The sequence below is a fragment of the Crassostrea angulata genome, chromosome 8, assembly GCF_025612915.1.
Source record: "Crassostrea angulata isolate pt1a10 chromosome 8, ASM2561291v2, whole genome shotgun sequence".
NCBI classification, from domain to species: Eukaryota; Metazoa; Mollusca; class Bivalvia; order Ostreida; family Ostreidae; genus Magallana; species Magallana angulata.
In genome coordinates, this window is record NC_069118.1 from 618774 (window position 1) to 637500 (window position 18727).

Here is an 18727-nt window from a genome sequence, read left to right on the forward strand (position 1 = left end):
AAGGTGTGATTACTGATGCATCACTACCTCAAAGAGTTTTTGTTTCAAATGTTCAAATATGTATGTAAAACAGATACCACAGCTCATTTGAGACCCCCAACCAGGTATTCATTCTGTTTCCCCTATATTTTTTTTTTCTAATTTTGTATATAAGTGTGACATACTTCATTTACTTGGTACGTATGAACCTCATTAGGTGCCTAAAGCATTGCTCTGAAAAAGGCATATACCGAAAAAGAAAAAAACCAAAGAAGTTAAAATAAAAACCGACTACATATAAAATGTTATATGGATTAAAATGGAGCAAACAAAAAAATATGCAATTCATTTATTAGTAAGCAACTCGCTGATAACAGAATGTGACGTAACTAAGATGTCTTGATAGCGTTGGAGAATCCCTTGCATACGCAATATTTTTTTTATATGCTACAAAAATGTTATGCAACAATTTAATCAGATCGATATCCAAAAATTGTGCCAGAGCTGATAAATGTCGATATTTGCTACCGTATTTAGATTTTTTGGAATCGTGTGTTTGTGTTATCTTGAAATTATAACGAAAGTAACTATTCAGAAGGTTCGTATTCAGTGTGTTTAGTTGTTATATCATTTATCATATTTTTTAATGTTTTAATCAAATTAAGTCTTTCTTTGTTAACTATGGGCAAATAACGATTTTTTGTGGTTTTATTTAGCTAGCCTAATTGATTTCGCACACGAAAATGAAATAGGGTCGTATTTTAGGACAATCGTAATTTGGAAATTAAGTTCCTTTTACACATATGAAGTTCTACATGCTAATTTACGTTACTGATTTTTTGTTTGCTTTTTTATGATTGTTTGCCTTCACCGCTTTGCGACTAGGCTTTATTTAAATATATTAGTGTTTTTTTTTTAATTTTTTTAATGTATGAATCATTTGGATTTGTTATTTTAGACAAACGCAAAAGTACACGTATCATATACGTTACTGGATTATCACATTTTTTGGCATAAGAGTTCTTTATGATTTGTTTTTATTTACCACATATACATATATACATATGCAGACATTTTTATGAATATTTAATAATGAAACGGTAAAATATTATTGAAAGTTTATGTCCACTTACGAGTTTCCAGTGACAAAAAAAAAATGAGATACGTTAATCGGCATGATGAATTTGGGTAACACTGATATTGTTTTGTTATCATCAATTTTTATAAAAGGTCATAAAAAGGTACATTTGTATCTAAGTTTGGATTGTGAATAAGTATAATATGCCCGTTTGATAATGTCTTTGAAAAACAACAATCAATTGATCTCAAACCAATCCTAATAATCAGTACACTTTTTGTTTATTTGTTTTTATAAAAGGAATAATAAATCATTCTTTGATTATGACGTGATTAAAACGTTCTGGAGGATCAAATCCAATAAAGTCAAAAAAGCTTTATAGACGGAAATACCTCAATGAAATGATTAGGAGGGGGATCATAATTCAACAATCATCCTAGAATTTACAATTATAAACGAAAAAGTCAAACATTAGACCTTATGACTAAGGTGGATCCTTTTTTTAAAGAATTGTGGCTTCAGCTGTTGAAGAAATTTAGAAACCGCAGCTTAAGAATCATGTCTGGTTTTCTTACACATAAGGACAAAACCCAATTATCAAAATGGATGAGCAGAGATAGTAAGTTTTGTCTTCTCTATAAACTAAGTCGTGACGGGGTGCCTCCACAGAGGTTCCACGAGCTGTGTGACAACAAAGGGCCCACTGTGACCATCCTCTACAATACGGACAACAACGTGTACGGAGGGTACCTGTCAGACAGCTGGGGAAACACGTATGTCCCAGACAACTGGGGAAGTACCGGAAGCTGGTGTACAGATCAACGAGCGTTCTTGTTTAAGCTATATTCTGCTGGTAACTGGAAACCAAAGAAATTTCCATACATATGTGGAGAAACTCATTACCAGGCAAGCATTTGCGGACCATGTTTTTTTTCTTTGCGAACCTTTTATTCCAATAAAGAAGACAAAATATCCAGGAAAAACTATTACCAATTAAGCACAGATAGTTTCTTTGACGGGAAAAGATTTGACATGAAAGGAGAGACAGCCCAGTCTGTGGCGAACGGTCACAACAACGTCACAGATCTGGAGGTCTACCTGGTCAAAGGTCTTTTCTATTTATAACCTTAGCTTGATATCAAAACAAATGTGGTAATATGATAAGCAAGAGCTTAAGGTTGTTGTTTACTCAGGGTTTCACTACTGGATCTAAAAACCCCTGTCCGTATGAAAATCCCCTGTCTTCCCCTGTCACCCCCTGTGTTTTCACTGTCATCCCCTGTGCATCCCCTGTGTGCCACTGTACAGCGCCCCTGTATACCCTGTCATCCCCTGTGCGCCCCTGTACACATCCCCCTGTGTGCCACTGTAAGCCCCTGTCACCCCCTGAACGCCCCTGTCATCCCCTGTAAGCCACTGTATACCCCTGTGCATGTCCCTGACATCCCCTGTACGGCTTTTGACTGGGTTTTTTTCAATATCATTTTCTTAATTCAACTATTGAAATCACATGTGTTATATTTTGAGCTAAAAGTCAATATTTGCACTCAACAGCGCCGAATCACAAGACACACTGTTATCGTAATTTTAGAAATCACATTTTTTAGTTGATAATTTGTTGATACTTCAAAAATTATGCTAACAACTGAAGATTTGAGATTCACCGGGTGGTAAACCTCAGGTGAGGGCGGGAATTATTTTTTATATTAGGTGTGCAAGCCCTTAGGGCATGTAGTCCTTTTGAGCTCGGGGACATCGCTACTCCCTAATATTTGAAAAACAGACATAAAAATACAACATATAGTGAATTATTAAGTTTTTAAAATTGTCTACAGATATATGTACACTTTACTTAAGAATATCTTAAGCCTATGGTAATAAACATACACTAGAAACTAAGATCAAGCGCGGCACATGGTTTTGTATATATCTAAACATATAGGAGCGCACTTAAACCAATAAAGCAGTCAGAATAAAGAATTTATAATCAGCTATGTAACGATAGAGTACACCTTTCTTCTTTTTTCTAACCAAGTTCTTGGTTATACCTTTATTAATTTCCCGTGAAAAGCAAAACAAAGCTTCATTAGCTTATATAAGTTTGTCTAAGAAATATTTTAGTATGTTTGTTCAATACGTTTCTGACCGGCTTATTGGACTCTTGAATTGAATTAAAACTCATGTTTTAATCTCATAATCAATTTCATTAATTTCCAAAATCTATCCGAGAGAGAGAGAGAGTGTGTGAGAGAGAGAGAAAGAGTTTGAGAGAGAGTTTGCATTGACTTTGAATTAAATTTATTAATTATAAAGTTTACCCGGGAATTAATTTCCTAATAAGTAAACATGCAATCCTAATCTTTATTACCTATTCTTTAACATTCCGCAGCCCAGGTGGTCAGAACATACACAACATAAATGTAAATGTAGAACTAGTGTTTTCTATACATGTAGCCTATGGAGTTTATACACTGAGAGAGAGAGAGAGAGAGAGAGAGAGAGAGAGAGAGAGAGAGAGAGAGATTGCATTGATTTTAATTAAATGTTACAAATAGTTTAAACGGGAATTAATTTCTTAATAAGTAAACATGCAATCCTTATTAATTTTTAAAACCAATTTTCTTTAATTATTTAGATTAACTTAGAGCTGTCAAATTGATTTTTAATTCATCAATGTTTTATACTACTCCAGATCAATTGATCAAAAACTTGAAGACACATGATTAACAACTAGCTGATTGAAGCTACAGTTTTCAAAGGAGATGATGTTGACATAATTTCACTCGTTCAGTGATTATATAATAGCTACTGTACACAGCCCTTCTTGACAATTTGCAGTTCACGGTAGCGAGATAAAAGAACAAGAGATGATAGACACCCGTGTACACGTATATATACACACACTTCCTCAGATCTGAATGGTCGGTCAGTGATTATATAATAGCTATATACTGTATACAGCCCTTCTTGACAATTTGCAGTGCACGGTAGCGAGACTGGGAACAAGGAGGTGACAGACACACGTGTACTGGTCTGGATGCTCGGTAATGCTACACAATAATGCAAGTTCTGAGAATTTCAAACATGAAAAGATTGATGAGCTTTAAATTCAGAACATTATTTGGCACAGTGATATGAAGTAAAACTGTATATTGCTCTTTTATATTTTTCATTTTTCAAATGAAATAAAATTAAAATAAATGCCTGATATTGTTCTGATCCGAAACCCGGACCATTGTTTAATATAATGCATGTGTGTATAATTAAATGGTACCCCGTTACCGGCATTTGCATACAATCATGCATTAAATCGTTCATTAACGGTATCATTGCTCTACAGTGTATATGCATGTGGACAATTCTATACAATAATGCATATGAATAACTAAACTGGAAAATGCACACTAGCTGATAGAAGTTTAAAGTGTCAATGGACCGGTCTAATCCCCCTTTCCGAAAAAAATCAACTCTCTCTCTATCTCTCTCTCTCTCTCTCTCTCTCATGATTTATAAAAAAACAATACTGACAGCAATTATCAGCGATTTACATTAAATTCATAAAGGCTGTTTAATTCTATGCATCATTGCACTGGTCAAACAGTCAAAATATAGGTGATCATTTCGAGCGGTGTGTGGTTATCTGCACGTGCTGATCATGTTGTGTTATTATTATTATGCGCTTTCTCTCAGTCAGGTTACATGGCACAGAACATTGCAGATTTCACGCACTCCTCCACTTATTTTTATTTTTTTTCTTTCTATTTTATTTTTACAAAATACAGAACATGGTCATTTGTTTAAATGCATGTAATAAAATAAGCGGTTTATCGGTATACAAGTATATCTTGATTTGTGTCAATGTTGAGTCAAAATTATTCACACTTGTAATAATATTGCCTTCTATGAAATGCAAAGAAAACCTGAAGCACCGTCTAAAACATGAATGCTATATATAAATTTTTAAAAATCCGAATTAATTAAAAGCTATTTAATTACTTAGCGAGCAGTTAAAGACCGTGCAGGGGATATCAGGGGCATGCACAGGGGGAGACAGTGGCTTACAGGGGATGACAGGGGCGTACAGGGGGTGACAGGGGTTTACAGTGGCACACAGGGGGATGTGTACAGGGGCGCACAGGGGATGACAGGATATACGGGGGCTCCGTACAGTGGCACACAGGGGATGCACAGGGGATGACAGTGAAAACACAGGGGGGGACAGGGGAAGACAGGGGATTTTCATACGGACAGGGGTTTTTAGAGCCAGTAGTGTTTGTTTTGCATCTTTTTAGTGTCATTGCTATTCATAAACTGTACGTTATTTTTAAAAGAGTTAGGTCTATAACACACAACTTTTTTTTTCATCATCATCAGTGGCTTTGTTTATCATTCTGAGTAAACGTATACCTTAAGTTTTGTCGAGTTTTTAATTGTAAAAGCGCTTTGAGAAATGCATTGCAATTTAAAAGCGCTATATAAAAACTTGCAATTATTATAAAAACTTGCAATTAAGGCGTTTACGGGTCACCTTGTTTGAATACAGAAGTAAACTATTTTATGATTTTTTTAGTAGAACCTACATTGTCATTTGTATCATATACTTCAGTTTCTCTCTAGTACTCTAGTTTTTAAAAAGCATTGACTAATACAGATATATTATTTTAAATTAAGAATCAATAAATATTTTCCTAAATTATATTGTGATTATACAGAAAAAATGAACTGTATTCATTGTGGCAACGCACTTTGAAACTATACCGTATTTTGACTTTTTTTCAAAGTGTCTTAAATTGCAAACCAAGTCAACACACTTTGATCTTTTTTTCGAAATGTGTTATAAGAGTACAACATTCCTTTGTATCAAGATACTTGATACAGTTTTGAATACTGTGGAATCATTAGATTTCTCGGTAGTTCAATTTTCGTAGAATTCATGGGTACCTTTCACCCACGAATATACATCCTCTAGAAGAAATAAATTAGGGTTAAAAAGTCATATTTCCTTTTGCAAGTATAAGAGAATACACGAAACTACGTCCCCATTAGCTTGTAAAAGTGAAGCAAGCAACGAACATTGGCCCATACGAATTTTAATGATTCCACAGTAGTTGTATGAATTTCGAGATATAAACTTCGTTTTTAAATGATTTCGTTTGAAGTCTGATAAGGTGTTTATATTGCTTTGTAAACACTGTTTGATTTTTTGGATATTGATCTGTATCTTTGTTCCATATGATTGGGAGTGAGGAGGTGTCTACACAAGATACAGAACAATATCCAATAAATTATTCATATTAATTACTTGAAGAATGCAACTAAATTTCCTTCTTCATATCATATCAATTATTTAAACTTATAATTATGCTGTTTTATAAGCATAAATCCACTTCTAAAATTCAAGTTCCATCTATAATGTAAGATAGTTACATGTACAGCTGGTAAAGAAATATCAACTCAAACATTCAAAAGTTTAAGAGATACTTTTTTACATAAATTTAAAAAAATAGTGTTGCATTTGATATACTTTTTGTAAATGTTTGTTAACAAGCTTATAAAATCCATGAAAAGATAAGCTATTTTTCCCCATAAAATTGATCATGTTTCCTCTTTACTCTATAAAGTAAATATTCATAAAGTAAAAAGATTAAAAACAAATTAAAAAGACGGCTACCTGATAATTAACGCTGGTTATGTGGTATTTTGATATACAAACCTTATCTTACTTTTGAACTGTTGTTAATTATTGTAAATTATTTACCTAAATGATTTTATTGACAAACCTTTTCATTGTTATTCAGAAGAGCTTAACATCTAATAGGTTCTTTTTTCAATGTGTCAACTAAGTAAAACATTTTCTAATACATTTGAGGGTCTTAACAATTGCAACTTGACCCTGCATAATTTTTTTAAAAGTGTGTTGACTTGGTATCCAATTTGATGTTGATATTGCATATTTAAATGTTTTCAATTACCGTATCAGATAAGGAACTTATTGTACCTTGGAGGGAAACCCCGGAATGGAATTCACAGGTATGCTATCTTAAGATATGGGTCTGTGACAAAATACCGTCCGTGATTTTCATACAAAAGAGGTAAAAATTAAGGGATTACTGATTCTGAAATAGTCATTCCTAAAATGAAATTACTGGAAAACCCTAATATTTGGCTTAAATAACAACTTAACGGTTAAAAATATTATATGCGAACGGTGTGACGGTTTGACCGAACGCAATTTTTTTGGTTAAAAATACAAACAGTAAGATCCGCCTGTCTACTCAAATCATAAGCCAAACTAACCGTCGCGTGCTTAGTCTACATTATAACTTCATGTTAATATGTTAAACGTAAACTTTGTTTTTTCGGACTTCGGAAACAGTCGAAGAAAAATACGTTATTCCGATTTTTTTCATTTCTTCTTTCAATGCTTATCCATATCATAAGTTGATCAATTTTCTATTTATACTTTATTCAATCAGTATCTAAAAGATCGGTTCCTTAATGTTAATGTTATTTTTATCTAATTATTTGATAAGACATGCGTGGAACTAGTCTCATCTATTGATTACACGGAATTGGAAAGTTTTAAGAGACTTAACGGAGAATAAACATTTTAAAGGGCCACTCATTTAATGAATGGGATAACGATATTAAACAAAATGGCAGCAAATACGGCGGCGCCCATGAACTATACGTAAGAAAAATTTTCAGCCCTAAGTACCTTTGATTTAACTTCTATTTTTCACGAATGTTCTTATATATATTAAGCCTCACTTTGCTTCGTCCGCCTCCCTCTGCGCTCGGTATAAACCATATGTTTAATTTTTAGAATTTGAGATAATGTTAAAAAGTCTACGTTACCTCATTCGTATCAAATTGCGTTGTTAAATAGATCTAAATCTTAAAATAGGGTTAGATTACTTTTATTCGTTATTCTTTTTAATGATGTAAATTTGAAGGAACACAAAACTGATATTTCAGAAAAGCAAACCGTGTTTTCCTAATTAACAGTTTAAAATTTTAATAAGGTTCGTAAGCAAATTTGGTATTTCCATCACATTATTTCTTAAATTAATACTTTTTGTAGACGTTGCAAGAATAAAAAGATTTTGTTGCAAAGTACGAGCCACTAGAGGAGATAAATATACAGGAAGTAAACATTCTACTGTTAGGACAAGTTGGTGCCGGGAAATCTAGTTTCATCAACACCATCAACTCAATATTTAAGGATGAACTATCCTGTCGTGCATGCATAGGGAGCGAAAAACACAGCATCACTAAGAAGGTCTCTCTCTCTCTCTCTCTCACTCTCTCTCTCCCTCTCCCTCTCTCTCTCTCTCTCTCTCTCTCTCTCTCTCTCTCTCTCTCTCTCTGTGCTAAATGACATCAAGAATTAATGTTGTTTTGCGAATAAAATTGTCCACGTTTACTATGATCAGTTTGAAAAATTCCGAATTCGTGACCATTCGACCAAGAAATACCTTAGGTTTAGGATTTGTGACACACGTGGAGTGGACGATGGAATGTCCATCGACAATAAAGACCTAGGCTTTATTCTGGACGGAAACCTTCCAAATCACTACAAGGTAATTTAATTTAGAATCATCAATCATTACACAGAGAGAGTAAAGATAGACTTTTATCCTGGCATATACTTCTTAAATGCTAACTGCATAATATTTTGGCTAAATCCGGGACAATGATCTTTAATGATCTTTAAAATCGTTGACGGTTTAAACACAAGTATTTCTTTTATAGTAATTGTATGCATGTAATATATCATTGGCCAGCTCTCTTGATGTAATGCGAAAGCATAACGGTACATGCAAAAAACATGCTAAATAGGATATATCGCACCGTTTTGGTCGATTTCCGATATATCAATTAATATATAAACTTTGATCTTTATAAGTGCATTATACTTCCGTTTAGTATTCTTATGCATGAAAAAAAAACGTGATTTGAATTTTTGGACAGAAACAAACCAGTTCAAAAAATGTTTACATTCTTATCCTTAAATGTATAAGATGGCCGCACACACCCTTAAATTATGCATTTAAAATCTACTGCACAGTTGTTATACTATTTTTTCTCATCGACTTTTTATTAAAGTTTATCAACCCATATGTATATCTAATATACAATGTCATGTGGGCCAAAGGCTCATTAGAGCTTTTCTGATAAAACGTTATCGGATTTTTATCTTTGTCATCATGATTTCTGTTGTCGTCATCATAAACATTTTACATTTTTATGTTAATATGTCAGAAAAAAGTAATATTTAAGTCGGAATAAAGTCGTATAAGGCATATACCAAACATCGAATCCCAATATAAGAGTAGCAAAGTCAAATGTCTACATAATTTCAATCTATTTATTGCAGCTGATTCCATCAACAAAAACTTAACAAAGTTATTCCCGTCATGCGTTTTTGGTTTATTTCAGTTTAAGGTGGTAAGAAACGCTGCTAAATTTAGTCATTAAAATATTCAAAGACTAAGTTCAATTAATCAAAATATTTATTTTTTTTTAAGAAACATACAATAAAAGGACAAATCTGTTATGTACTATCTTAAATATTTAATTGACATGTGCCTTTTTAGAGAGAAACATTCAACTGAAGAAAAATACAACTTGCAACATAATAATGAAATTGATTTACTTAACGAAGGGAAGGGGGGGGGGGGGGCTATAGAAATCCTAATTTGTATGTCAAAAAGTAATTTGACATTTTTTTTTACCCACTTTAAAATTGTTGTTTTATTTTTAAGAATTTAATTTTTACTTTATGGAACAGCAAGTAGCTTTCTTTTTAAAGGACACTAAAGGACAGTTTAATTGAGAAAAAATATTATCTGTCAAATTTAATTTACACCATGATCAATTGGAACATGGCTAATTAAAACAATCTAGTCTTTGGCTTATTGTAACTAAATAATGGAAGATAAACATGCATTCAACACACAAGGTACAGTTTTCTGTAGTATTGATTATTAGTTTTTCAAATATGATATATGGACAATATCGAGCCTCCGAACAATTCAAATGTTTGGCATGAGAACAAATGGACAATTACTTAAGATATTCTCGAGAACTTTGATGCTGCAAAATGTGCTAGCCGAATATAAAAGCATCCCAATAATGTGTACATTCTTAGATGTGCAGATTTGAACCATCATTGGGACCCTAAAGTTGCTTGGATATTTTATTTGACTATATAAAACTCCATTGATCAGCTACTTTTATTATAGCAATTGCCAATATTAATAAGGTAAGCGATTGGACCCATGGCCTCTTGTTTTGTTTTAGAAATATCAGCATTATAAGATCTTTTATTTTTGATTTGAGTTGATTTAATTGCTTTCATAATTTGTAGATAATATGAAAAAAAGTATTTTTTTAAATTAAATTTAGCGCATGTTTCAGTTTAAAGAGTATTCAGCGTCATTACTTGTTCAGAGCCCACAGTAATGGAGAAGATACACGTAGTTGCCTTCGTCCTTGACGGTAGCACCATGGATCTTCTTTCAAAAAAGGTTCTTACAAACCTGTTGGAGATGAAGAGTCTTGTTGTTGATAGAGGTACAAAAAAATTAGTCCTTAATAATAAAATAAATCTTAATCCATGTTTCATAACTTGCACAATGGTTATGTGCTAGTATCAAATGACTTGAAACACATCAAGTCCAAGTTTCACGGCTTAGTTGGCATGCTAATTTGTTCCCGTCGACTAAAATGTCATTTACATTAGTTGAATATGACACGTCACTCCCGGATATATCTCTATGTCTGTCTAGTGAGAATTAGTATTTGGCATTATTGCCGACGCTTTGCCTTTTCTCGACATTTCATTATCTTTGACAGAGATACCGTGTTCTGTAAGATCTTGAAATACGTGTTTTGCTTAGTTGCACTTTGATTTACTTTTAAAATCTTTAAAAGTAGTTACCTTTTAAAATGACGACATATTATTTTGTCTGGAGCAAAATAAAATGGCAGCGTCGAGATTTGCTTAAACCTATGTGGAGTAAAGAGAGAAAATGTTAAAATCTAGATATAAACAAAACATTGTAATGATAAATGACAATAACAAACCGTCAACCATCTCAAAATCCATGCAACGAAATGCAAATTCAAAGCAGAGCAACACGGACCTCTAAAAAGAGAGAGGTAGGATCAGGTGCCTAGGATGAGTGTCCATCCTCTGCTGACCGGTCACACCCGCCGTGTATTCTTTGTCGTAATCGGGAAAAAACGGAAAAGCCCGTACACAATTAGGTGACTAATTATAGTCTAACATTTAGTATGAAAAACGTCGGTCAGCATGCGACCCAATGGAAGATTGTATTTGCTGACAAGATCATTGTATCGACCATATAACTTACGAAAAGATGACTTCAAACGAAACTGTTGATAGTCCTGTTTTGTCATCACAATATGCAGGTGATGAAGGTTTATTGATACATAAGTAAGGAAAGTTGACTTTAAAAAAAATTGAAGTCATCGTGTTTATCATAAAGTTTTGTTGTTAAGCTACCATCATTGTTAGTGAATAGCGAAATTTTTAAAGACTATTTGAAAGGTGAAAATTTGAATTTTGAAGAGTTTGACTGTGTTTATTCTGACATAATGTAGGGTCATGATTTTTTAAAGATCATCGCTTCTTGTGAAAAAGAAATGCTTACTTGAGAGTCTTTAGGGAAAAAAAGATTCGCCTCGCCGTCTCTGAGATTGATCGATATTTTTCTAAAGTCAATTAGTAAAAAACTAGTGTAAAAGTAACCATAATAATTAATTTGTTCATACTCGGCAATAATTCGTAATTGACCAAACAATGCCGCATCTTTGGTTGAAATAATAAACTGAATTTTATGTAACGAGATAAATTACAGTAACTAAACAAATAGACAAGGATGTAATTGATGCTTTGAAATAAAATATCAATGAAATAAAAGACAACCATTATATCCTGATAAAAGACCTCCATTATATCTTGATTACCAAGTATAAATAAATGGGGGAAATGTATCCAGCTTGTAGCCGAATCTTGAAAACAAAGCACGACCTACTCCTCAGAAAGACAATACGTAATTTATAGGACGTACAGTGAATGATAATTCCTCCAAATATAGACTCAAACTTAAGAATCTTCACTATAGAAAAATGTATAATTGATGTGTTAGGTATAAATCTGACTGTCTCAACTGAAATCATAAAAATCTGAAAAATTATGTGATGCAAAGGCTTTTTCCAATCTTTTTCTCAAGTGTGTTGAAAAATAATAAACGATAATTATATTTTCTTATTATTTGTCCCAATAGATACGCAAATAAACTTGAAATTTGAATACTACTCAGTTTAGTAACCTGTTTGTTATACATGTAAGTTTGCAGATGAGAATAATTTTATAATCATCAGCACCAGAATAAGCTGTAGAGAAAGTTGCTCTTTTTTAATTTAAGACGATAATCCTGAACTAATGAAAGGAAATACAAAAGGAAGTAGAAATACACATAGATTCAGAATTAATTGCTCGTACAAATCAGATACTAAGTAGGTTATTCAACTTTTCCTTGCATATAGCGGCACCCAATTTCATGGTTCTTGGAGGTTTACCGATATATATTTAATGAGATTTATAATGTGTAACGGATAATGAAAAAAATAATTCATTTCAAATGTGGTATTGCGCTTTTAATTACAAAACTGTGCTTTTCATATCAGAAAGGGACACTGGAAATTTTTGTATTTGAGTCTTTTATTAAATATCTTTTTATTTTAGAAATACCCCACGTAGTGATTCTTACCAACATCGACAAAATTTGTTGTTTGGAAAATGAAAACGTCCAAAAGGCTTTCACTAATGGACTTGTAGAGACAGCTGTCAACAACACTGCTCGTATCATCGGTCTACCAAGATCACACGTACTTCCAGTAAAAAACTATGAAAAGGAAACCCGATTGAAAACAAACATAAACATTCTGGCGTTAACTACATTACGCAGGCTGTTGATGTTTGCTGATGATTTTCTTGAGAACCAGTATGACCAAGAACAGGAAAAAGCAGCGATCTAAGAAACTTTAGAGGAAAACATTTTATTGTGTAAATTTAATAAGATAACCTCTATCAAATGAAATCAATATTTTAACATTTCTGCAGCTGGTACATATGTTGCTTTTAAAAAAAACAGTTTGAGGGTTATTTTTTTCTTAACCATTTTCAAAACGATTTTTACATGTACCAACAACATGGGCAATGTAGACCAATAGCATATTTTTTTTCAAATCTCAACATCAAGTAGGATAAATATATACATAGAAATACAATATGTTTTATGGAAAAGAAATAACGTACATACAAATACTGCAGTATAATCATTTTATTGTTTTTTATTAAATGTTAAAAATGGATACAAATTATGCTTAAATATTTACATTCCCCAATGTCTTTGTTTCTGATACATGTAACACAATCGAATCAATTTTGTAACGTATTGTCCAAAACATATATTCAACGGCTATTTAAGATTGATTGTACAATTCCTTAACATCATGTGAATATATGTAATATATGTAATAAGAAATCATTATTTGAATATTATGAGGTGATCAAATACAGTCAGGCGTGATAAAATCCTTCATAAAGCCATTTGGACAAAGCAACAAAACGGCCAAGGCCGTTAAATAAACGTTGTAATACATATAGTCTTAAATGCTTTTCAAAATTGTAAACATTTTGTAAATACTTGAAATATAAATTTTTTATTTCGAGTGTAAGAAGTTATGGTGCTTAAAAATCAACTTTAAAACAATACGATATTATAAAATTAGACAAACTAATTTAATTACAAACATGGATGTGGGAGACACAATATATCACGAACAGTGTTTACATGTTGTTGAAATATTTTTAAAGTATATCAAAATTTGCAGAACCTAGCTAAATTCCTTGAAACAATTCATTTAAAACCTAAAGTTATGTTGGCGAAGTTCACATTATCCGGGTTTTTTTTACCAACTATCGAAGTCACGCTTTATTCCTTTATATATGTTGAATTATTTCAAAACTTATGACACATGTGATCATTTTACAGCTATATTTATATTGTAAAAATTTGTATACATTACTAAAATTACTACTATTTTTATTAACATAAAGGTAATATTGCATGGTGTCATATATCTAAAACAATTATTTTGAAAGCATGAACAATTTAAAGGATCGTGAGAAATGCACAAAATATTTCTAAATATGGTGACGACACGGAAAATGATTTTTTTTATGATAAAACTTAAAAAACTGCATTTACTTAAACAAATCCTAAATAACTGTTCGTTATAAAATACTTTTTTGGGATTGCTGAGATTGGAATGTATCATAAACTAAAATTAAGGAGACTGTGTGGTCAACAAACTAATGACGATATATTTGGTCATAAACAATTACTAATTTTAAAAAATCGAATTATTTTAGATTTGAATTTTGAGCATTTTCCAATATTTTTTAAACAGAGTTCACTGTTTTAAGAAAGTAAATGTAGCTTTGAAATGGCCACGACCAGCCAGTCCTCTTCGCAAACGTCCCAATGTGGACGGTGTGAAAATTATCTGAAAAGAAAAATAATTTTACTTTCAAAGACATTGCTATAATGCAGACGGTAAAAATGCATATAGATAACCATTACCTACTGTTTCACATAATATTGATTTGTTTTCTTAAGAATTGCAGGTTAAAAGTAAGAAAATCTATAAATGACCCTAGCACAGTAGGCTGTGTATTGTTCACTCCTTGGGGAAGATTATGCAGTCAGATAATCTTTCACCAAGATAAATACAGGGAACAAATAGTGTTATCTTTATTCCGTAAACCCTGTAAGAAAATCGCTTTACCATAAATAAAGGTCACCAAAGAAAATTAGTTCTGGCTGATTCTGATAACAATCTTTAGAAACTGCATTGCAAACAATGATTACATTTTGTACGCTTGGTTTTAAAAGAATTTGAAAACATTGTTTGGTTTGGAAACATTGTTTAGATTGGCGGAAGATCAAATTTTTTCTCTTGTGGAAACAACGTAGTGTTATTCGAATAAAGGTAAGGAATCAATTTGTAAACACCAGTGATAAAACAAAGAGATACATATTTATTATTTAATATTATAATTCAATAGATTTCATTGATAAGGAAACTTAAAATCATCAATGAACTAGTCTGTTCATCATTTTAATAATATGCACAATCTCGGTGGGTTCGTGGGCCATCAGTAGCTTCTTTGAATGAATTCCCGAATTTCTGCATTTATTTTTAAAATTTTAAACATTTAACTTTGAAATGAAAAATAAGGACAATTGAATTTCGCTTCAGTAACTACGCTACCTACACTTCAAGAGCTAACATTTTGTTTCAAGTAGAAATACAATGAAATGTGGATTTTTCTAAATGTTATTATGATTGGCTCCCATACCTACCCTCTTCCTGTATCTACCACTTTCTGGGATTAACAAAACATTAACCTTTGTCAACTTCTTTTATTCAGGAAATTTTAAAAAGGAAGATTAAAATTCATGTAAGCAGGTATGACATTTTGTGTACCTCAGATACAGTCTTTTTTTATTATTTTTTTTTATATAGAAACAAACATTTTAATGATATAATTCAAAGCCATTTTTGATTTATCTACTTCCACTTTCATGCTCACATTCACACATATTTGGCAGTGGTTGTTTGTTTATTAATGGCAAACAATAAAAAATAATAAACATAGAAAAAAATTGAAAAACTACGGAAATGTATCAAATTTATGTTTCCATACATGCCAGTCGTTGGTAAAATTTTGCATTTGAAATTTCTGACATGAAATATATTTTTTCAACTTTGTATTTTTTTTATATGAATGAAAAAAACAGCCCTGATAGACTAGGCAGTATATTTTTTAAGACAAAAAAAAAGTAACCAGACGCTTCAGTTTACGGACGATTTTATTTGGGAACAGATTTTTTATACGTTATTTTGTCTCATTTATCCGGAATTACGCGTTCCGGATCCGGACGGTCTGTTTTTACCACAAAACACTGTTTTAATACTAATCTTGCTTCATTTAACCGGACGGTAAAATTTCATGATACCCCGTTCACTACAAAAGATAACGCCTGTCAATTGAGTTTCACACCTTTTTTACGTGTTAGACCCTCATGAGTAGCTTGTATAAACACTAACTTCCCTAATCACTTTCAAAATTACCGACAGTGCTGGCAGGATTTGTCACGTCTCACAGCACGTGGCTTGGATATCTTAACCTGTGCAACTGTCAAGTGCCATCGCTTTTTTAAACATCCCTGTATTTCAAATAAAAAATATGCTTATTTATCTAGAAAACTGAAAAGTTTTACATAACTTTGTGTTTTATCTATCTATTCAAACGTTATTTTAAAACGAATTGTCACATGAATGCCTTGTTAGATTAAGTCAAAACCGTAAGTACAGGAAGAAAATAAAATAGCATGTTGACTCATCGGAAGTAATTTGGTGGATCTTGCAACTTTCCCACCAGTAAACGTTAATTTTTTTCAATACAATTGACTTTCTTTTAAGAATAGAAAATACATTAAAAATAAGTCAATTATTGTGGAAAATGGCACATCTAAAAATAAATAGTTGAAAACATTACATAGATATAAATGGACACATATCACACTTCAACTAGATTCGGTAGTCCGGTTGATATTTCATGACAAATGATAATATAAAGCGTGGTTCTTTATATTTAAAAATGTCCATATCAACGGAGAACTCTATAATGTATTGCTATTTAGTATGAAAGGCCAAAAAAAAAATCCCAGTATCAATGCTGGGAGCCATCGTATAAAAATACATTATCATTCGTGACAACATTTCAGATATCTGGACGCTTCACCTTTTCGGACGGTTGGATACAAAACTATCAAGTTTACAACTTAGTTGTCTTTGACAATATGAGTTCATCCAATAAAATATCAATAACATTTAAATCAATTCGTATAGAAGTTGATTGGTAAATATGCATAATGAAGTTGCTCCAAATTGTTGATATTTCTTCACAGCTTACAAAAACATGTTAGATTGTCTCAACTTCACGTTCATAAACAGCAAACAGGAGATACAACAATGATTTTTTTTTTCAAATAGTAATTTACAGGAAGAATTCTATGAAGTAATCTGTATTGCAACCATTGAATAGATGATTCGTTGGTTGTATTAGAACATGTATTTAAAGCATCATAAACACAAATTTCCACTCCGTATTGTATCCATTCTGAATTCCACTTTGGTATTGCAGTTGGAGTTTTTTTTTTTACAGGCAATGAAATGTTTGTAGATGGGTTTTGTACATTTGTTTTGCAAACAAAAGGTCTGTAATGTAACAGAATATTTGAAGTATTAAATCTTTTACATAAAGATTTGATATGTACCGGTAAAAAGAGTTAAGATATAGTCATATAGCATTAACCATACTGCTGTATTGCATTGTACAAATATGCTAAACAAATTTTTGTTGAAAAGTTACATGTGACAAAAATTTCCATTATCACCTAGAAAGAGATTGATGACCATTACATCTTTTTTGTACCAACTTTTTATAAACACTAATTTCATACAAACTCTAATATGGCTATTATACTAAACAGGGATAGATAAAAAGTTTCTTCAACATTATAACCATTAAAAGAATTTATAACATAAAGCATTGAGTTAAAAACATCTTTCTAAAAATTATTATTAAGGTCAACATTAACCGTCTCCTTATGCGGCACAGTATGTCCTGGATATTTTTGTTTTGTTCCATAAGATTGTAGAAATTCAATGTTAATTTTCTGCGAGTATTGTTGGGTTTGGTTTGCCAAAGTTAAAGCATTACCTGCCATGCATTGAAGGGAGTTCAAACTTTCCCTCATTTGTCTTATTGATTGTGCCTGAGCATTGAATTTTTCACGTAAATTTTCTAGATTAAGATTGAAACCTTCACACTTTTTTTTTAATTTCTTTTTTAGTATTTACTTGTTTCTTTTTCGATTTTTTGTTCAAATTCTTCTTTCAACGCTGTTTTAATGTCTAAATTGAATTTTTAACGTTTGTAATGATTTTTTGTATGAATATTCATAATTTCTACTAAGAATAAGGTCATTTTATTCTTTGTTTCTTTCCTTATTTCAGTCTTTTTTACCATGTTTTGTTGTATGTCAGACAAGGTTTCGGATACAGTCTTAAAACAGATTGTTCAATCATCTTTTATGAAAGCCTTTTTTGCATTTTGTAGATACAACCTTAATGGATTCCTTTGGAAAATCCGGCAGGTGAGGTGACTTTGAATAACATTTTTATACAATTTACCAAAAGCCATGATTTCATTTAAAGAATTCAAATATCTTCAAACAACAAAAGTAAAATGATTGCAGGTCACCAGGTATCCTTTAAAGATCATATCATGTAATATTTGATGCTAAACTTACTTACTCATAAAGCAGGTTAAAGAAACTGATTTATATTAGTTTAAAATAAGTGAGTCAATTAAGTTAGTACACCAACGGCTCCTAGTGATCTGATGTATTCTTTAGTTGAACCTTTCACACAATGCAAAGAAATTGTTTATCTTGTTTAAAGTGTATCTTGTTTCTGAAATACAGGAAAGCGATGTTA

At 31.8% G+C, this 18727-nt stretch overlaps 1 protein-coding gene and 1 pseudogene across 1 annotated transcript in view; both read left to right on the top strand.

Annotated features, from left to right (window-relative positions):
- The first annotated feature begins 1574 nt into the window (after nt 1–1574).
- Nucleotides 1575–13129, top strand: LOC128161310 (interferon-induced protein 44-like; annotated as a pseudogene).
- Nucleotides 13130–18344: 5215 nt separating this feature from the next.
- The window catches only part of LOC128160115 (interferon-induced protein 44-like), a 7225-nt gene continuing 6842 nt past the window's right edge, over nt 18345–18727 (top strand). The window contains exon 1 of the mRNA XM_052823383.1: nt 18345–18384. Coding sequence (XP_052679343.1) covers nt 18359–18384 — 26 coding nt within the window. The 5' untranslated portion in view covers nt 18345–18358. The remainder of the gene's footprint in view (nt 18385–18727) is intronic.